The sequence below is a fragment of the Ursus americanus genome, chromosome 2, assembly GCF_024610735.1.
Source record: "Ursus americanus isolate L20-20 chromosome 2, mUrsAme1.1.p, whole genome shotgun sequence".
Lineage (NCBI taxonomy): Eukaryota > Metazoa > Chordata > Mammalia > Carnivora > Ursidae > Ursus > Ursus americanus.
The window spans coordinates 89,901,235-89,923,493 of NC_142128.1; the positions used below are offsets into that span (position 1 = coordinate 89,901,235).

Genomic DNA, 22,259 nt, shown 5'->3' on the forward strand with positions numbered 1-22,259 from the left:
CTGAGATTCAAAGCACTTTCTAGGAGGAATCATGCCTTCTCTTTCTTTCTCTATCCTTCAATGGCACCTAGAATTACAATCTGCACTTAATAAATCCTATGAACTAGATCCATAGGTACATCATCTTTGAAGAATTTAGAAGAAATCCAACAAAAGAAGACAAGAAGACTTTCCTCCCAATTCCACATATGTTTAAATTTGCTTTCTTGCTCATGTCATATTCTCATGTTTATCCCCAGTGTTCAATTCTGGGTTTGGCCCATCACAGGTACATAATGAATACTGACTGAACAAGGCAACACAGTATAAAAGAATAAACATGGGGTCAGAGTCAAGTAGCATGAGTTTGACCTTCAGGTTTACCATTTTATTCTTGAGTGACGTAGAAAAAGCACTTTGAGACTGGTTCTTATTTTTCTCATCTATAAAACAGGAAGACACATACTTTAGCCAAACTCATAGGCTATTGTAGGGATGAAATTAAAAAGTACATGAGAATGTACTTTGTAAACTATAGGATTTTAAAATGTGCTTATTATGGAGCACCTGGGTGGCTCAGTTGGTTAAGCATCCAGCTCTTGGTTTCGGCTCAGGTCATCATCTCAGGTTCCTAGGATCAAGCCCCATGTTGGGCTCCTCAGCAGGGAGTCTGCTTGAGGATTTTTCTCCCTCTCTCTCTCTACCCCTCTCCATCCTGAAATAAATAAATAAATCTTTAAAAAATAAAACAAAATAAAATGTGCTTATTACTGTAAATAATAAAAACCTTTTATGACATGTAAGAGAAAGTTTGTATATTCTGGTCAACTGGATCGAGATTAGATAAAACCAAGGAAAACTAAGAGAGACAAGTTAACTCAGTAAAAGACTGAGGACTAAAGTGAGAAATTTGTTGGTTAAGTAGCATTTTAGTAAATGAAGGATTTTGGAAAGATATTTTCAAGGCTAATGTTTTTCAGTATAGTTGTTTCCCACTTGTGCAATAAACTTGTCTCTGATCCACTTTATACAAATCATGTGTGTGTATCAAACCAAGATTAAACTAAAAGAAATAATAAAGAGTCAAAAATCTTACAGTCTTCAGAAAACTTGGGGAAACTGCAATGAGCTTATTTTTAGAATTCACTCCCTAATTAATTGGTATTATGTGGATTTGTGAAAACTAAATTTTATTAATAGGTTTGATATATTAACTTAACTTCCAATTATATTAGGGATTTTTTTCTTATACAAGGACTATTACCACTAGATCACTTATAGTAAGAATAGGGCACATACCTAAAATATAATGGTAGCTAACTGACATACATTAAAAAAATTCCAGTTGGAGACTTCTGCTTACAGCTGTGAGGAAGTAGCTTATAATAGAACAAACACTCCTGAAAAGAATAATTATAAAATATGAATAAAGTAAAAAGAATAATGTTTGGAGACATGTGAAAGCAACCACAGCAGTCAGGACTGAAAAGACTTGAAAAGGAAGGAACCACATTGAAGGGAACCTCATATTCTGTACCACTTATGCTAATAAGGCATTTTTCAAATTCTAAGCTCTGTAGAATAAAAGTATAAGAAACAAGGCAGAAATTGGTGGGTGAGAGTCTAAAAAGCTAAGCAGTTTTTGGCAGACATATACTGCTAAGGAAATAGAAATTGTACTTCAGAGAATATCAAGATGGAGGGCCTAATCCAAGCTTTTAGTTGAGACCCCTGAAAGGCTAGGGCTCAGGAAATAAAGAGAAAAATGAAATATATCAGGACTCACTAATACAGAAGCATAAGCTTGAGTCATCTTAATTACTGATTGGATTAAGGTGTCCTTTCCCAAATCTTATTACATGTTTTAAAAAAAGTAAATGATCTTGAAAGGAAGATAGCATTAGCAATAATCTCCACAATCTCTATAATAATATTTATTTAAAACATTATACAGTATGAAAGTAGATGAGACTAAATGAATGAAAATAAAGAGAAGAAATTGTCAACATCAACAGATCTCAGATTACCAAGATACTGATATCATCAGACACAGACTTTTACAATTATAGTGATTAATGTATTTTTTAAACAAACAATAGGATAGAAAATTTCAAAGTGAGAATCTACAGAAAAAGTTAAATAGTAATTCTAAAATTAAAAATACAATAACTGAAATTAATAATTTAATAAACAGTTTAATAGCTATTGGAGTAAAAGTTATGATTAGTGAAACAGAAGATATGTCAGCATAAAATAGCCAGACTTCAGCAAGAAAAAAAGGAAAAGAAAAGTAGAAGAAAAAGAAAAAGGAGAAAAGATACACAGCAAAAAGGTCTAATGTATGTATATCTGGTATCAAGAAAAAGAAGAAAGTGTAAATGGGAAAATAAAGACAGTAAGTCACAGATTCAAAAAGCCTGACAAAGCCTCATCCAGATATATAAAAAGAAAAAACAGGCCTTGGAACATCACAGTAAAAGTGCTGGAGACAAAACACAAAGAGAATATACTAAAAGCACCAAAGAATAAAAGACATTGCCTTCAAAGTAATATACATCTGATATACAGATGTACAGCTAACTCTCCAAAGAAAGTATGAAAGTGAAAAGGCACTGGAATAACATCTTTAGGCTGATGAAAGAAAACAACTGGCCACTTAGAATGCTATCCCAAGCAGAGATACCTTTTGAAAATGAACGTCAAAAAAAGATGTTTTCAGGAACACAAAAACTGAAAGAATTCATTGCCATCACACTGACATAAAAAGAAATAATACATGGGATTTCTTCAAGCTAAATAAAAATGAGGGAAGCACAGAAATGTAGAAAGGCCTGAAGAGCACTGGACAGGGTAAATATTAGCTATTTTTAAATCATATTAACTTTAAAAAGCCAGGAAGCAGTAAATGGAGGTATTCTAAGGTAGTCACTGTTAATGAAATTATGAGAACTCTAATTCATAGTAGACTCTAAACAGTTAAAGATACATGCTGTAATCTCTAGAATAACCACTTAGAGAAAAAAATAAAAGTATAACTCACAAAGTAATGGAGGGGAAAATCAAATAAAAATTCCTGTTTAATCTAAAAAATAAATAAAAAAGAATAAAGGACATATCGATCAAATGAATAACAAATAGTATGTTAGTAACTTTAAAACTAAACATCTTTAATTACATGCATTCAATGTAATTAGACTGAATACTCCAATTCAAAAATTTAGCCTGAAAAAATAATGGTATATTGATGTCAAACAAATCATGTTAAATATAATTATACAGAAAGATAAAAAAGTAATAGGATGTTAAAAGACACAATATTCAAGTAAAAACAAAAGGCATGACTATACTAATATCATGCAAAGTTTACAGTAAAGCAGGAATATTCTTAGAGGTAAAAAGAGGCATGAGGCATAATGTTAAAACAGATAATCAACCAGGAAGATATAGAAATTTCAAAATTATATACCGACAGTCCTCACTTTGTATATCACAAGTTCCCATATGCACAAGTACCAATTATCACAATTTAATTATATAATACCAGAGTCCCAATGATATGACTTAAATTTCAGTTAGCACAATATATTAATTGTAAGTACAGGAAGTACAAACTTCTCTAATGGTCCTTCAATCCACAAATCACTCTGATCAGTAACCAATCACTTCTTTCAAAGTCCATCACTGATTGGTCGCTGTGTATCTGTTATTCAGTTCATGCAGAGACAGAAAAGTGTGTAGCTGTGTTGCCTCCTTGTTTCTCAGTGATAGACCTATATGACATTTTATAAAAATGGGTAATTGAAAGGGGCAATTGGCCAATAAGGATGAAAGTGTAGAAAAGAAACAAAAAGCGATAATGCTGGAGGAGACATGTGAATTAAAGGTAAATAGAGTCATAGAAGAAAAAGCTGATGGGTGGGAATGTCAATTCTGCTGCCAATTTGAGGGACTCTAGATATGCAGCCAGAGGGACTTAGTGAAACTGAAATTATCAACATAAATGAGAAAAGTGGTTGTGACAAATAGGATGAAGATGTCCTGGAGGAAGTGATGCCAAGAAAAAATTCATATTAAAAGAACTCTCAAAGATATTTCATAACATTGAAATTGCAAAGGATAAATTGTTGGAAGCTGATCCAAACTAAGAAAGCAATATGACAATTCACAAAGGCATAAAAAAAACTGCTAGCTTTGTAATGTAAGTCATATGATGAAAAAGAAAAAAGCCAAGTGCTCTTCAAACTACCTTTGATAACATTTTTACAATGAAAGGGAACACTTTAATTCTTTATGTTTTTAATGTTTTATATTATAATGAACTAAATAAATATCAAATTTTACTATTTAAAAATTTTTCCTTCACACGAGTTTAACATTGTGGCAAAAACTCTGAGTTCATGCAACAAATTATAATTTTTCCTCATTGATTATTAAGTTTGCTTTGCATAATTTCAGCTTGCATGATCATTTTGTGGTTCCATACAAAGTGAGAATTGTGTGTATATTTAATAACATAGCCTCAAAATGTATAAATCAAAAACTGATAAAAAAAAATAAAGGAGAAACAAACCCAAGATTCCAGTGGGAGCTTCTAAAAGTATCACTCATTAACTGATAGTAACAGTGCACAGAATATCAAGAAAGTATATGTATATACATATATATATATGATACAGAAACTTTCAACACGATAATGGGTGAATTTGATTTATCTTAAATACATAGAATGCTCTATCCAATAATTTCAGAGTACATATCCCTTTCAAAGTACATGTAATATTTACCAGTCTTGACCATATGCTGGTCCATAATTCAAGGCTTAACAAATTACAAAGCCATATGGGATATACTCTTAGGCCATAAAAGACTGTAGCTAAGAATCAAAAACAAAAAGGTAACCAGAAAATCCACAAATGTTTAGAAGTTAAAGAGCACACTTTTATATAATGCAGTGGTAAAAAAGAAGAAAGAAAGAAAGAAAGAAAGAAAGAAAGAAAGAAAGAAAGAAAGAAAGAAAGAAGAAAGAAAGAAAGAAAGAAAGAAAGAAAGAAAGAAAGAAAGAAAAAGAAATCAAATGAAAATCAGAAAAACATGTCTGAACGAAGTGATTACAGAAATAAGATATGCGAAACTTTTAGGATGTCACCAAAGCCACACTAGAAGGAAATATATGGCCTTAATGCATATATTAAAAAAGAAAAGAAGCCAAAAATAGTTATCTAAGCATCATCTCAAGTTACTAGAAAAAGAAAAGCAAATTAAATACAAACATAAAATAAAGGAAATAATGAAAATAAGTACACACAAGTATGTTCTTTTTTTCATTATTTCCTTCCTTTTAGGTTTATATATAAACATTCCTTTTATCCATATAGATAGATATAGATACATAGATATGCACATACATAGACTATATATATTTTCTTTGGCTGGTTCTATAAAAGTCTTCAACAAGACTGACCAAAAAATAAATAAAACAGAGAAGCAAAATCCAACAATATCATGAGTGAAAAAAATTTCTAGAGGTGGAAACATTACAAAGAAAATAAGAGAACATTATAGAAAACTTAATGCCAATACACTGAAAATTTTGGGGAAAAATGCATAAATTACTTGAAAAACCCAACCTACCAAAACTGACCTAAGAAGAAATAGAAAACCCAAATTTTTCTACATTTGTTTTAAAATTTTAACTCATAATTTAAAATTTTTCTCAAAGAAAACACAGGATCAGATAGCTTCACTGATGAATACCTCCAAAATTAACACCAACCTGACACAACAGATTCCATAGATCTAGCAAGGAAAGAAACATATTTTAGAAGTCAAACCTAGCCTTCGTCATAAAACCTGATAAAACACTAAAATAAATTTTAAAAATAGGAGCCAACCTCTAATGAACAAAGATGTAAAAAAAACTTAAAATATTAACAAACAGAATCCAAAACTATTGACAAAGGATTACACATCACCTCCAAGTTGTTTTTTTTTTTCCAGGTATGTAAGCTTCGTTTAACATTTAGAAGTTTGTATCAAAGTAAGACTTTGACAGAAGACAACATAATATGATCGACTCACTAGATGTAGAAAAGGCATTTGATAAAACTCAACTCCCTTCTCTCAGAAAACAATAAAATGTTAAGAGAAATTAAGGAAGACTTAAGGAAGGAGTTGAAGGAATATATTAGAAGACTCAATATTTTAAAGAAAAACTCTCCCCAGATTGACTTAATGATTTAATGAAATCCCAATCAAAATTACATCAGGTTTTTTTCCCCCCATATGTGGAAATAGAAGCTGATACCAAAATTTACACAAAAATTCAAAGGACCAAGAACAGCTAATGCAATCTGGAATAAAAGGAACAAAGTTTTAGGACTTATATTATCCAATTTTAAGATTGTACCATAATTAATAGTATAATATTGAAGCAAAAATATACAGACCAGTAAAACAAAATATAGAATCAATGAAGGGACCAAAAACATGTTGCTAGTTGACTTATGACAAAGGTTCACAGTGTAACACAGTGGGGAAAAGAAAATTTTAGTTTGAGTAAGAGTGGTTCTAGATGTATTGCATATCCATAGGGGAAAAATTCTTGATCTCTACCTCACACTTTATATAAAAATTCCAGATGGTTTACAGACTACATATGGAAGGTGAAATAATAACATGTCTAAAAGATAATATAGGAAAGTTTATCTTTGTGACAGGCAAAGATTTCTTAATACCATACATGAAAAGCACTTAACCATAAAGGGAAAGAAGAATAAACTGGACTTTTGTAAAATTTAGAAATTCTATTCATCTAAAGATACCACAAAAAGTAAGAAAAAGTAAGTCACAGTACTGGAACATACTGGAACATAAATAACATATAACCAAAAAAGAATTACATGTGGAATCTTGTAAAGAAATCACATAAATGAAGAAAATGACAGATAACCCAATACAAAATTGGGCAAAAGATTTGAATATGCCCTCCAGGAAAAAAAGAAAAAGGATATACAAATGGCCAGTATACATTTAAAAGACTCTAAAACTCATTAGTTGACATGTAAATGCGACTGATGCCTTGGAGAGGACACCTTTATATGCCCACCAGAATGGCTAAAATTAAGACTTGAAATACCAAGTACTGGTAAAAATGTGAAGCATTTGCAATACTCATAAGCCTCTGGTGGGAGTCTAAATTAATATAACCATTGCAGAAGCTTATTTGGAATTTTCTAGTAAAGCTTGTCATCTGCCTACCAATGATCTAGCAGTTCCAAATATACCCAACTATTTATATACATTCACCAAGAGAAATGTACAGAAACATTTATAGTAGAACTATGTGTAATACCATAGAGAAAAACTGTCAATAACCCAAATGTCCATCAATATGGATAAATACATTGTGGGATATGCACACACTGGAATGCTACACAGCCATGGACATCAATTCTACTGTTACACGCAGCAGCATTCTCACAAACAGAATGCTGAGTAACAAAGAATGACACACAAGAGGACACACTCAAGTATTTCACATAAAGTTCAAAAACAGGCAACCTCTGTGATGGCACTAAAAACAGTAGATGCCTCTGTGGTATCATAACTGAGAAGGGCAAGGAGAGCGCTTTACGGGGTGATCATTGCTCTGTTTCTCGATCTGTGTGATGGGTAGAGAGGATGTTCACTCTGTGAAAATGTATGGATCTGTGCACTTCTGATATTTGCACTTTTCTGTGTATATGCTACACTTTGATAAATGGATTTACTTACAAAGAAAGAAGCCCAAAATTCAAAAAGAGGTGAAAATAAATCAAAATTTCAGAAACATTCAAAAAAACAAAAGGAAATTTCCTGACAAGCCATTCCAACGTATCATTTTACACACACACACACTCTCTCTCTCTCTCTCTCTCTCTCTCTATCCATAGCCTTCACAAAGAACCATTTGGGTCACTTACTTTTAGCCAAACCTCATCCTCTCTCTCCAGGCTACCTTCTGTCTGCTCACTTCTTCTATCCCAAGGTCTATTACCATTGGTGACACAGGGAAACCAGCCAGTAAGGGGATGGTGCTCTGGTGAATCTGGATGATATGATGTACAAATCTGAAATGCAATTTCAACCAAAAATTAAATGTGGAGGGTAAGAGAAAAGTAAAGACAATGAACCTCTGTAGCTCAAAACCAAAATTTTCCTCTCTTTCTGGGTACTTAGTGATTACTGGCAGAAAACTTTCCTCAGTGTAGAAGAATGCTCTCTGCTAGCCTTAGGATGTAACTTACCTGGGTAGAAAAACAGACATGATAACTCTCAGCCCACCGTCAACCCAGAGATCTTGCCCAAGGAACAGTCCTGGCACATTTTAGGGCAACTGCTCCGAGAATTAGCCACAGAAGCCTGTCCAGGATGATTGTTACATCCTTACCAGGCAGGATCCACCAGTCCCGGGAGTGAGGCTACTGAGTCAGGAAGCCATTGAGCATTGCTGGGTCTAGAAGCCAGGGAACAGAAACTTCAGAAAATTTCTCCCACTTTACTTAAGGAAGACAGACAAGCTAGACTACAAGCCACTTCAGGGAGCTGTTACTAACTCAGAATCTTCCAACTCCCCTGGCTTCCTGTCCTTGGGCACCAAGAACTCTTGAAAAGGATGCCAGACTTCACTGAAGAAGTGTGGTAGAAACGGCTACTTGCCTCTCCCATATCCATTTCCCCTTACAGAATTTCTTACTAACAAACTCCAATTTTGTTCAAGATGGCAGTGAATCCAGTTATAAATGCTCATCTCCTCAGACCGCTTACAACTGAGGGTGATGAAGTGATCTGGATATGACCAATAAGATGTTGATGGAAGTCTGTAGTGTTAAACTTCCAGAAAAGCTGCCATGATTTTCCCAATAAAAAGGGAGAGACTGAGTTAGCCTATACCTATTTCCCTGAGAACTTCCCCATCTTCCTGCCTGGAATGCTGACTTCATGCCTGGAAGAATCATCTTATGAGGAGGAGGAACGAAGCTGCAAGCCAAAGATGAAAGAGCTAGAATCTAGAAGATGCTTAGGTCCTTGAGGAATTTCTTGACCTAGAGCACCAGCCCTGGCTGGTTCCTCAATTTCCTGGGGGTGTCTGCTTAAGTATAAAATCCAGTGATTTCATCCTGGCCTAAAATACCTAGAGAGCTTAATCTCACTTCTGTTGAAAGGACGGTATATTGCTTATTGTTATGATAAATGGAAGAGTTTAGTTGGCAATGGATACATCTGGAATAGTACCCAAAAGCCAAAGCCCTTCATCTTTTTTTCAGTATTCAACTATAATTCACAGAAGTCAGTCCGTCAAGTCCTCAGAGGATCTCCTATTTATTTAGGTGGAGATTCATGGAAAATTGTATACCTAAGGATTTATTTTTAGTACTAACTGTAGAATTTCTTTACATTGAGTTATACTTTGATCTTTAATATATTTTAAATTCCATTTGATCCCTGTAATAAACCATTGAGTTAAATGCAAAAGTTACTACTATGACCCATTTTACATATGAAAACATTGGAGCCCAGAGAGGTTAAGTGACCTGTCAAACCTCGCTTAGTAATAATAATAGTAATACCAGTGAATTCAGTATTGTAATCCAAGCATTCTCACTCTTTACCACTTCTTTTTCTTCTTTTAAAATAAATCCTCCCATACACAAAGCTCAAGCGTCATTTCTGATATCTGTACATGTGAGGTTATGAGATGCTCTGAATCTCTTGGAGTCAGCTACTGCACAGCCAAAGACTCCTAGATGAAACCTAGTATGGGTAAGTGGGGTAAGGGGGCAGTAGGGTGGGGGGGAAGATGAGACTTAATTGCCAGCCTAGAAGTGTTTCATTTAACATTACCTTATCCTGAGTTCAGTAGGGACTAAATTTGATGTCAAAGACAGGAGAGAAATGTGAGCCCCCATAAAGCATCTGAGAGAGAGTCACTTGACAATTCTACTCAGCCTTAACTCAATTCTTCTGGCTTGATTTACCATGGAATGAGGTTCTCCTGTTACCAAGGAAGCAGGACACTTCTCGTCTTCATGAGAGGAGTAAGCTTGGGTGGCCCACTGATCCAGGTATCCTTTGGGAGTATAGAGGCCACAGTCTATGATGCTGGTTTCCTTCTCAAAAGGTTCACATATCCCATCTCCCTCATATATGTAACATAGGCTTGGCTCCCCTGCCAAGAAATGTTGTATAACGTTTGAAAAAGTGTTGTCATACATGTCATGTAAAAATCATTACATTTTTTTTCTCTAGTCCAAGAAAGAGAATCCTGCTACTGCCAGCAAGTCTAACGCCCACCCCAAACATGCAGACAACACACACACACATACACGCCCCTAAGGAAGGAGGAATCTTTTTCGTGGGGAGAGGAGTAGAATCCATCTGTATAATAAAAGGTATAGAAAGGGGTGAGATTTGTGAATCAAGAATAGGAAGAAAAAGGTAAGCTGGTTTTTGAAATATTAAAGTAGTTGAGGGATTTGTCTTTCCCTTAGACTTACAACAACCGTGTGGGGTGGGCATTTTTTGTTTGTGTCATACATGGGAAACATTTTGCCAAAGGTCCCTCGTTACATAAGCAACAGAGCTTGGATGGGAGCCAGGCCCACAGAAGGCAGGGTCAGTGGGATCTCCGTCAAGCTGAGGCAGAGCAAACAAGTGAGGAGTGAGGCTGTATGCAAAGCTGCTGGACTGTTGTGAAGCGAGCTTGTATTTCCTGGGCAAGTCCATCCTCACTCCCAGGATAACTCTGCCTAAGTGAACAGTACCGACTACAGATACGTAGCTGGCTTTCTCTAAGTGCGGAAATCTAAGGTGCAATCAGAAAGCCACTTATTAAGTTCTACCGCCTTTCCTACCAAAAGGTAGGACAATGAACATTAGTTAACATGATTCTAATCTGTTTCTACATAAAATAATAGGACATGAAAATAATATCAAGATTTGAAAATCAATCAACATATAGGGACACATTCAGTATCATCATTACTAAAATCTACTGTCCTATGCCATTCTTGTTATCTTCCATTCTTCACAATACCACAGGGATGTTGAAGTGATTTTCAGTGGCTTATCAACATGTAGCTACGAATTATTTTCCTTCATAATTTCTTCCAGTCTAAGACCCTTCTGTGGTAAGTCTGTCTCTACTTGCCAGGAATAAACCAATGCTCCTAGGACTTGGTTCTAAGCCTACTTTGGGTTTTAAATTCCTGCATTCCATCAAATGCATGGCCTTCCCAAATCACTCCCCCAAAGCCAATATATATGTATTTGGAATAACTTTCTCTCTCTCATTTATATGCACATATATGTATATATACATGTACCTGTGTCCATGTACATAAATATGCATGTTTTATATGTATGTTTGCATGTATTTTATGTATATCTGTATATATTTTTATACTATATTTTATAATCTGTATATATGTTTTGTTTCTCTATTTATAACACAGTGAATGTTTTTTCTTGCTTCTATTTTTTTTTTTACCATGGACTTAAAATCTTTGCCTGTTTTTCAAGTCCATCTAAAAATAACAGACCACTTTTAAAACGCATTTCACAATAGTTCCTTCAAAACTAATCTTTTTTTAAAAGATTTATTTATTTATTTTAGGGAGAGACAAGTGTGCATGAGCCAGGGTGGGGGGCAAGGGGAGAGAGAGAGAGAGAGAGAAGCAGACTTCCTACTGAGCACAGAGCCTGATGTGGGGCTTGATCTCACAACCCTCAGATCATGACCTGAGCTAAAATCAAGAGTTAGATGCTTAACTAACTTTGTCACCCAAGAACCCCTCTAACCTAATCTTTGGAGAAATAATGGAATAGATGCTTAGCATACTATGAGCTTATTATACAATGAAACAGCAGTCTAACTGTGTAACAGATCATTTTAGCCTTACCCTGTAAAGTTAAAATAATTGAGACACAGTCTTACTGGATTTGGAGGCTAAGGAAATATGAGCCAAATTTATTGGAATCAAATGTGTTAGAAACAAAGCAAGGCGGGCTCTTAAGTCAAATGAGGCTTGAGCTGTAGTGGAGAAGACACAGCATTTGGAGAATATATGTGTGCATGTATGTGTGTGTGTGTATTCAACATGAGCCCATTATGTTACCAAAAAACAAAAACAAAAAACAAAAAAGCCCAGAACACAATGCAAACAGAGGTGGCATTAACAAATACTTGTGTACAGAAGAGGGGAGGTAATCGGTTCTGTGTATTCTGCTCAGCCAGACCACATCTGGAGTATTGAATTCCTTTCTGGGCATTGACCACACGAAACATGCCAGGTTAGGGTAAATAGGAAAGGGTCTGGAAACCTAATCACATGAGGGGATGTTTGGATTGGAAAGGAGAATAATGGGGAGGCATTTCAAATATCTGAATGGTAGTCAAATAAAACAGGGAAAAAAATTATCCTCTATAGTTTCATAGCAAGGAAAAAGCACTTGATTAAGCATTAGGCAGCTGAGCTCCAGTGCGGGCCTTGCAGACCTTCGCCAATGCCTGTGGATGAGTCACTACAATGCTCTGAGCCTCAGTTTCCAAACCAGAAAAAAGGGAGAAGAATTTTATAACAGATAAAGCCATTCTTCAGTAGAATGGTGCATTTCAAGGTGTGTCCTTCACTGCTAGAAGTATGTAAGCAGGAGCTAGAGGTCCCTCTCTCAAGAACTGGCAGAAGAAATTTCCATATGGGAAGGAAGCTGGACTCCAAATCGTTGTTAGACTGTACATGGGAAGGGATCAGGGTATCTATCAGACTCATGGTACATGGCAGGTACTGAGTATGTTTTATTAGATGGATGGATGGAATACTACTAAGATTCTATAATTTTATGATTCTGCTCCAGACAGCAGGGCCATTTGTGTGTTCTATACAGTATTTAACACCTTAATAAATTATACATAATTATAATCATATCTTACTTTACCTTGAGACTTAGAGGCATTAAAATATTTTTCAATGCACTGCTCTTTCAAATAACTGGCGAATGGTTATGTTCCACAGAAACACTGCAATGTATGCAGATGGGAGTTGAAAAAATAATCTATGTTAGAAGCTCACTGATGATGTCTTTAACCAGAACTGGGAGAAGTCTTCTGGACAACCTTCCTGTGAGGCAATAATTTATGACTTTTCCAGGATTAAGCAGCGTTAGGACCCTCTGTCATCTGTCATGATCTAATCTATTAAACACAGCCACCAAGAGATCCCTTGCACTCCCTTTGGCCTAGAATGTTTCCTACACTGATTTTTGTGTAGGACTTCCATGATTGTACTGTGTGGCTGATGCTCTGATGTTAGACATGAGTACCCAAGAGCAACTGGTAACATTAACCAAGGAGATGGTGTAACCCAGTGGTTTCACATGTAGATTCTAGAGCCTCACTTCCTCGGTTCAAATCCCATATAAGAGAAAGCAAGTTATTTGAACTCTCTATGCCTCAGTTTAGTCTCCTCATACTTAATGGAGGGACTAAATGAAATACTAGATGTCAAACAGCTAACGCCTGACACACAGCAGACACATCCAATGTCATTATTATTAGCATCCTGCTATATGTTATAGGATATCAAAAGCTAAGGGAAGTACAACACAGAGACACCTGCAGAAATAGGACATAAGCCTAGGGGGTGCTCCTCAACCCACCTGCACAGTGGAAGCCTTCCTCCAGCTGGCATGCCCTTGAGCAGCCATCTCCGCTCAGAAGGTCGCCATCATCACACTCTTCTCCCAGGCTCCTGGAAGATAGAAATACACATTCTTATATGCATACATGTATAAAATAATTGTTCTTGTTTAGTTACCATTATTTTAAATTCTTAAAATTCCCAATTATATATTAAGAAGTACAAGTTGGAGAAAAACAGGAGTTAAAAAAATGCTTTTATAGAAAAAGTAGCTCGTGGCTCAGAAACCTCTAGGGGATCCACGAGGGTCCTGCCCGTGTTTCCGGTGGACGGCATTAAGAAAATGCACACCGACCCTATGATGAGTGAAATCATAGAAATAGCTGGTTTGGTGAGGAAGAAACCTGCCTATGTGTGGTTCTGTTCTCTATTCATTTTTACCTGATATTTCCTTATGTTTTCATTGTTTTATTCTATCTAGATGCAGTTGTTGTTCAAGTTAGGATTTTGTAGAACTGAAAGCTCCTGTTTTATGTACCAAGAGACCCAGCAGCCTGATTGCTGCCAGGTCTCAGTCCAGGACAAAGCAAAGGCTCGGTCCTGGTCCTCACTCCCTACCATCACCTGGTGGCAGCTACCATATATTGCAGGGCAGAAATGAATACTGGGAGAAGAAAAATGTCATTGTTTTGTTTTGAACCTCAAATGCTGACACAGCTGATGACTAATTTGGATTGGGGTGGGAGAGTTAGTTTAGACTGAGGGCTACAGGAAGCATATTATGAGAACAAAATGGATAACACAGATGTGGTCATTGCAAAATGCATTGAGGGTTGGAGACCCTGGGTGGCTCAGTTGGTTGAGCGGCTCAGGTCCTGATCTTGGTGACCCGGAATCTAGCCCTGGGTCAGGCTTTGTGCTCAGCAGGGAGTCTGCTGGAGATTCTCTCCCTCTCCCTTTTCCCCTGCCCCTCCCCTCCACTCACTGTCTCTCGCTCTCTCATTCTCTCAAATAAATAAATAAATCTTTAAAACAATGGCTTGAGGGTTACCATTTTTTTCTTCTTGACTTTGCACCATGTCCAAAACAGACACATATTTTAACTCAAGTAGATAAAGAGTGTTGGCATACTAATGTGTTTTCGGACCCAGGACATGACTAACCATTGTTCAAAGTGTACCTCCTCACAGGGATGGGGTGAAGACTAAGTAATTAGATATGAGACTGCTTTAAGATGAATTAAAAGCATGCTATAAATGCAATTATATAATGATATTTTAAATGGTAGGATGCAAATGGAGAAAAGATAACAGAGCTATGAAAAACATGATTGAAGAAATTAAGGAAACTTCAAATTCATTTTTATTTTGAAGATAATCTCAACAGCTAATACGAGCATGTGGTGTATCATCTCAGGCACTGCTGCCCCGTGGAAACAGGAGAGCCATATGTAACATCCTTGATTTTCTAGTAGTCACATTTAAAAGAAAGAAACAGGTGAAATTAGTTTTAATACCACATTTCATCTAACTCAATATATCCAAGATAGTCATTTCCATATGTAATCAGTATAAAAATTATTAACGAAAGACATTCCATACTTTCTTATGCATCCTACATCTTTAAAATCTGACGTATATTTTTCACTTACAACACATCTGAGTTCAAACACTTGATCTGTATTTAAATTCACCTACCCAAGTTGTTCCAAATATACTTAAAAGTTTTCTGATAACTGAATCAAGTTTTTAAATTAAATTTACATTACTGAAAATTAAATAAAATTCAGTTTCTTAGCTGCATTCGCCACATTTCAAAGGCTCGACAGCATATGTGCTGAGATGCCCCACACTGAACAGATTGAGATGATTACTTCCAAGTGAATGCAGCTCACAAGTTCAGGGCCTGCACTCTGTTTGGTGGTCTTACTGCAGTGTTATCCAACATGACAAAAAAATTTATTAACATCAGGGCCTCAGGATGACTTCTGGGGGATGTGATTCCCTTAGATTGAAACTATACATTTCTCAAGTTTAAAACAGTGGGTTCAACGATTCGTGTTTCTCCTTGTTGTGTATGTCGTGGAGGGCCTCCAGCTGAGACAAAGCTACAATTCACAGGTACCTTCCCACTGGAGGGCAGAACTACATGTGACTCTTTACGGAGACGGAATACAGACAAAAGCGTAAAGGAGCGTTTGGATGAGGAGTCTTGTGAGGCCCAGTGAGCAAGCAGCTGGTGCTTCAGGTGAAGCTGCTTCGAGGCACAGGAGAGAATGTGTAAGAGCAAGTTAGGAAGACGGTTCTTCCACCCTGCCTGCCCCAGACCCCCAGCAGATGTGGCATCCGGGGGCCTCAAGGTGGCCTCCACCAGAGAACTGCTGTAGGAGAGGCTACAACATAGGGCAGAGTGTTTTGCTCAAGGAGGGCTCTGGCTGGGTAGTAACGGTAACCAAGGCGCCAAACACTGTAAGTGGCAGGTGGCAGACTTAGAAAGAGGCAGCCAGAGCAGCGACAGCAACGACAGCAGCCCGAGTTACTCTGTGCGCATGTGAGGCATTCCCAACTGAGATGGAGGAAGGGGGCTGGAAAGCTGAGACTGGGTGAGGCAGAAGGTGGCAGCCAACCAGCAAGGTCTGGGTGTTAGCAAGGTTTGGCTTACACCAAAGGTTAAAAATCTTAGAAGATCAAGAGAAGCAGCAGTGTATTGATTTGCTAAATGATGGGAAAGGATCTCAAGAAAGGCTACAGAAGTCTTTCTATTAGGGCCTCAGGATACTATGTATTTTCACCTAGTCTGGGAAATCAAAAATAGGCCATCTTACTAGGGTGCAGCATCGAACACAAATCACGGTGCCTGGCCATCCAGCCTCCTACTCCCCCAGCTCTATATATTAGGTTCGATAAGCATTCAGGACAGGTGAATATAGGGCGACTGGTGGGACATGGGAATCTTCAGTGCTAGATTTGGGAAAGTCCCAGATAAACCAGACTGAATTAGTCACCTAAGCTGATATCACAAAAGGGCAACAGAAAGAGGAACATGGTATGTTCAGAAGCCAAAGTAGTGATTTCATCTCTACCTTGGCAGTTTTAGAGAATGGATGTAAATTACATTACAGTCAGGTCTTCTAGGGGCCAAATGAGCCAGTGAAGCTCAGAAAGCTACACTGACTTTCCTCAGGTCACACAGCCCCTTAGTAGCATAGGACAGGCCGCTGACCCAAAAGATACACCCACATTGTCTTTTAGCATCATCTGACAAGTAACCTTCTCCCCAGTAAACTCCTTCTCTCAATCACTGCCCAGCAGCTGTCCTTTGAAATCTTAAGAGCTGCCCTCAACCCCAAATCAGCCCCAATATCTCAGTATTCTGTGGGTGAGCTCTAAATAAAAGTGAGCTTCTCCTTACTTAAGATGTGGGTGACCTCTCAAGATCACTACCAGGTCCTAGATCTTGTTCAATACTAGAATCACACAGTGCCCCCAATTTCCAGAACAAGTCAAACTAAAACTCAAGATTAACCCTCCTGGTCTGAGCCAGGCAGGGCAATCCTTGCTCACACATTCCCATGCTCCCGATACTCACCCTGCCACTTTCCCATCTCCACAGTAAGGAGCTCCGTGGATATGGCTCAGCGGAGGTGAAGGTTCTCCCAGTTCTGTCCCAGCTCCAGCTTGAACTTGGTATTGATACACCTGCCCAGGTGTGACCTCCCTGTGGAAACCAATGAGCCGTGACCATCCAGAAAGTGAGACGTTGCCCTCAGTCTTTTGCAGATGGCTTACAGGAATTTAAAGATATTTGTGGGGAACATCAATGTTAAACATATGCCACGTTATGTGAAACAGAGATCAGGGCAGAGTCTTACGCAGCAGCAGAATGTCTGAAAGCACATTGGTTTCTATATTCCTAGTATGTTCCACATAGTGATCATGCAATAAACACTGGCTGAAATACCGCTGAATTAACTAACGGTCCTGCCCAGTCTACGAGGATGGCATCTCAAGTATACCTTTATTGTGTTAAAAAATCAACAAGCAACTACTGGAAAACTAGTCTTCTGTATCCTTGAAGTAATCAAAGAAACTGAAGTGGAAGCTGCAGTGTTTGGACTCAGCAAGGCCCTACCTGGCCCTGCAGATCAGTTTTCTCGTCTCTCAAGAGAATTCTTATCTTAAAGACACTAAGTCCTTAGAGGGAAGAATGAACTGTCTCCCAGAAAGAGGTGAGAACACCTTCCACCATCATTTTGGGGATGTCGGAAATCCTACAGCTAGGAATATGTTAAATGACTCCCCACCTCTAAGCCTGCCAAAATGCATAGATGGAGTTTTATTGGTTGACATCAGAGATAGAAGGAGTTTATCAGACTCTCTTTAGAACCCAAGTGCACTGATCAGGTGGAGAGCCTGAGAGAATGAACATTTAAGTGAGGTCGGGGGTTCAAGAGAGGGGCTGCTATTTCCCAAAACAAATTCTCCCCTCTTCCTCTTGTCCCATGCCTTCCCTAATTGGATAATGACCGCCAACGTCAAGCGAGAATGGGAGTGACTTAGGAGGACAGGATCTCACAGGGTTGTTGGGGCTGCCCTGATGGCCCCCATAAACCTCTTGCCAAGACCCTCTCTTCTTTAACAGATGCTTCAATTCAGCCACAAAGCCTCCACTCTCTCACTTGATGCTGCAAACAGCAAACGGGAAATATCATGGGGTTTCAAAAACATCTTTAAAAACCTCTGTACTGGCTTTTAGTTATTTTAATAGGAAAGACACCTAAATATTAAAGACTTTTAAATTTCCACATCAACTTTCTTTAGGGAAACAATCTTCTCATGGGAGTGCCAGATATTTCAAAAGCAAAACTAATTGCATATCCTCATCAATTCCATTGGCTTCCCTTTTCAGGGCGGTCTCTCATCCAGCCACACGTAAAAGTCTCACCCTGCCCTGGAAAAGGACTGGATGGTAGTGTCAAAATGTGTTTACACTTCTTGTGGAGAAAACTCAGCAGCAGGTAGCCCAACCTTCAGTGATCCGAATTTATAAAAGGCAGTGTGTCACTAAGGAAAGGGAACCAAAACGAGACTCGGAAAATTGGATTTTAATCTTGTCTGAGTTAGTCTGCCATGACTAACTCTGTTCAACCAAATTAAGATCAACCTTAGCTTTCTCATCCATAAAATGGGATATTATTGACTTTAAAGGTTGAGTGTGTGTACACGTGTGTGTCTGTGTATGAGGGCTTGTGTGGATTATCATGTTAGATACCAAATGTCATTTTAACTGCCTTATCAGAGGAGCTCGAAAACTAATGTTTGCCTTAAAATCTGTCCCATGACCTCTCCTTTCATTTGCATTAGCTTTGTGTCCATTTCATTGTTTTCTAGTTCTGGTTCAGAGAGCAAGTATGAGAAGAAAAATGTACCAAGGCTCAAAGTGAACAATGCCCTCTACTTTTGCGTAGCTGTGGCAGACTGCAAAATGGCCACAGTTCCTCCTTCCCAGGTTCATGCCCCTCTACAGTGTGGCTTTGCTGTTCCTCCCATCAAGAGACAGAGTCCATTTTGCCACCCCTTGAATCTGGAATTGGCTGTGTGAGGGCCAGAGGAACGTTAAACGTATGAGCGTGAGAGGGCTTGCCTTTCCTGCTGCTGGAGCCCTCCCACCACCACAAGAACAAGCCGACACGAAACCTACCAGGGAATGAGAGGTCATATGGAAAGAGGCCTTCATCCTCCCAGCCACCCCAGCCATTTGAGCTGAGTCCCCAATCTGTACATGAGCTTGTCCTGGCCATCTACCCTGGCCATGCCAGTCCGGATGAGAGCACCCAGCCAACCCACAGAATCATGAAAAATAGTGTTTGTTGGTTTAACCCACTTCATTTTGTGATGATTTCCAATGCAGCAAAAACTAATTAATACAGCACTTCCAATAAAACTTCTGTTTTACCCCTGAATCTCTGAGGAAAATGATGAGATGGGGGTACTTTGCCTTTAGAGATACTAACCTCCTACTTTAGACCTTGAACTCTTCTGAGTCGATGATCTTACCTTAGTCTGTGTCCCCACCACTGAGCACACTGTGCCAGGAACACAGCAGAACTCACCAAGCGTAGAAGGAACAGAAAAAAGAGAAAGAGGAGAGTTGGAAGAGAGAGAGGGAAAGACGGAGGAGAAAAAGAGGGATGCATGAAACACACATCAGGAATGAGTCTTGAAATGAAGGAGTGTCTGCAGGACCCTTGGCTTCCTTGCTTAGCTACAGAAGGATTGACTACAATCCTCAAATGTTAGAGGAGCTGTGGCAAATTAAAAGTTACAGCAAGGAATGGCACCAGATAGAAGTTGACTCTGATCAACTTATTTGTGGCAAATACTTTCAGTCCAGCAGAAGCACCTCACATAAGAACCTCCTTTTTCCATGATCCTAATGATGGCAACATTGGTCAGAACATCTGCTTGCCCCTTTCTGGTAAATATTTTTCTTCATCTCAGATATGCCACTCTAGAATAAAATCTTCTCTGAGATTCTGAACATTTCTCCAACTAAAGGCATGTCACAATGGAAAAAAGTGGGGAAAAAGGGAAGCAAAACCCACTCCCAAAGCCCCAGGAAGCCCCGTGGTTTAAAAAGCCCTACCGCCCAACTCACACGTCCGTGAACTTCCTGTGAGGATTTGTCACCACCATGGGCAAGCCATTGGCAAATGGGGGCTCACGGAGAACCTGGTACCTCACAGGCCTGCAGCCAGAGCACAAGGGACTATGGGGCTGGGAAGTCAGCAGAGCTGCATCGATTTCCATCCGCTCATCAAAGGTGTAGACCTTCACCCCTGAGACCTTCCCATCAACATGCAGTTTGATAGTGAGTGGGGTGTCACAGAAAGTGTCTAAGGGGCCCAGGTGCACAGAATCCTGGTGTTCCAGCAAGATCTCTGTGTCAAAGAATGCCTGGGAGGAGTCCATGGAGAGGTAGGTGACCCATAGGGTAAGGGTGTCAGCTTGGACCGGGTGCTGGAAGAGCAGCTCCAGACTACAGCCTTCCGCAGGGCAGGGGACCGTCATGTTCATATGGTACAGGTGGAGCTCAGGACTCCAGGCCTGCAAGCTCGGCTCACACGGCTGGTCCACGTCTGGAGGCCCTGAGGGAGATGAAGAGAAAGACAGATGCATTAGGAACTGCCATTAAGTTTGAAAATGAGTAGCTCATATGACCAGCCAAGAAAGAAGAATGAGGAAGAGAGCTTTGAGCTAATGTCTACAGAAATTGGTCAACTGAATGGGTTAGATCTTAAGTACTACTGAGGACAAAGGTTTAACAATGTAAAAGTATTCTGTTTTGCTCCATAGCCCCTCCACATGATGCCTTTAACAAGAGAAGTCTAGCAAGGCATCAGGAATGGAGCGGCCCAGATCCCAGCTGGAAACATGAAGCTGATGCAGAGAAGGCGAATCATGTCCTTCAAGAGTCCTTGAGCAGAGGAGAATTATTTCTACTTAGTTTATTAATAATTTATGATAAACCACTGCTTCTGAAACCCTGTTTTACTTATGAATAAGGCCAATGTTTGTTTTAGTGTGTCATTACATTCTGTTTAACTAGGCTCTTTGCAAAACTTTTTTCATTCCCTAAGATCACACCTTAGCAGTCTTTCCAACCGATTGCTATCCAAATTTTAAAACCACGCATTGAAATTTCCCTTTTAGTTTAGGTATGTGTGAGCAGTTAGGTCACTGCATGGAGGAAACTGCAGGCAGGAAATAGAAACATGTATTCTTTTTTTTTTTTTTTTAAGATTTTATTTATTTGACAGAGAGACATAGCGAGAGAGGGAACACAAGCAGGGGGAGTGGGAGAGGAAGAAGCAGGGTTCCCGCTGAGCCGGAGCCCAACGCAGGGCTCGATCCCAGGACTCTGGGATCATGATCTGAGCCGAAGGCAGATGCTTAATGACTGAGCCACCCAGGCTCCCCCAGAAACATGTATTCTTGAGTGGGAAAAAAAAAAAAAAAAAAAGGAGATCCAGTAGCTAAGTAAAAATGGGATGGTAAAAAAGTCAAATATTACAACTATATTAAGGTTGTTTCTGTGAAAATCATCTATCAAATGGTTTTTCTTTCGTATCACATAAGGGGAAATTAAGAAAAAAGTGCTAAATTAGGAATCAGCAGAGTTACACTCTAATTGGTGCTATGCCATTAGTTGTGTGACCGTGGCAAGTCTTTACAGAGCCTCAGTTTCCTCATTTATGAAATAAGCTCTATTCAACCCGTGGCTTACTGGGATAGGTAGAAGAGCTATACAGTGTTCTCTAGAAACATAAATAGGATTATTTAGCCCTTCCGAATTTGGAAAATGAAAAATATTTCAAAGGCCAGAGGAAACAAGTTCAAGTGTGTGTGTGTGTGTGTGTGTGTGTGTATTACATCTCACAGGCCTTATCATCTTTTGCCTATATTGTGAATCCATTCATTCATTTATTCACCCATTCAACAAAAATTGACCGTGTACCTCTTTCACAGCTAGCACTGATGTAGGTATTGGACACAGAGTAGCAAACAAGAAAGATAAAGTTCTTGCCCTCATAATCCTTACCGT

General features: G+C 38.6%; 1 protein-coding gene across 1 annotated transcript in view; it reads right to left on the reverse strand.

The window, feature by feature from the left end:
- The window catches only part of PAPPA2 (pappalysin 2), a 260,116-nt gene that overhangs the window by 113,797 nt on the left and 124,060 nt on the right, over positions 1-22,259 (reverse strand). Inside the window, exons 7-11 of the mRNA XM_045811473.2 lie at positions 20,313-20,802; positions 17,244-17,372; positions 13,675-13,766; positions 9,996-10,186; positions 7,941-8,087 (exon numbers count right to left, since the gene is read on the reverse strand). Of these exons, the coding sequence (XP_045667429.2) occupies positions 7,941-8,087; positions 9,996-10,186; positions 13,675-13,766; positions 17,244-17,372; positions 20,313-20,802 (1,049 nt within the window). The remainder of the gene's footprint in view (positions 1-7,940; positions 8,088-9,995; positions 10,187-13,674; positions 13,767-17,243; positions 17,373-20,312; positions 20,803-22,259) is intronic.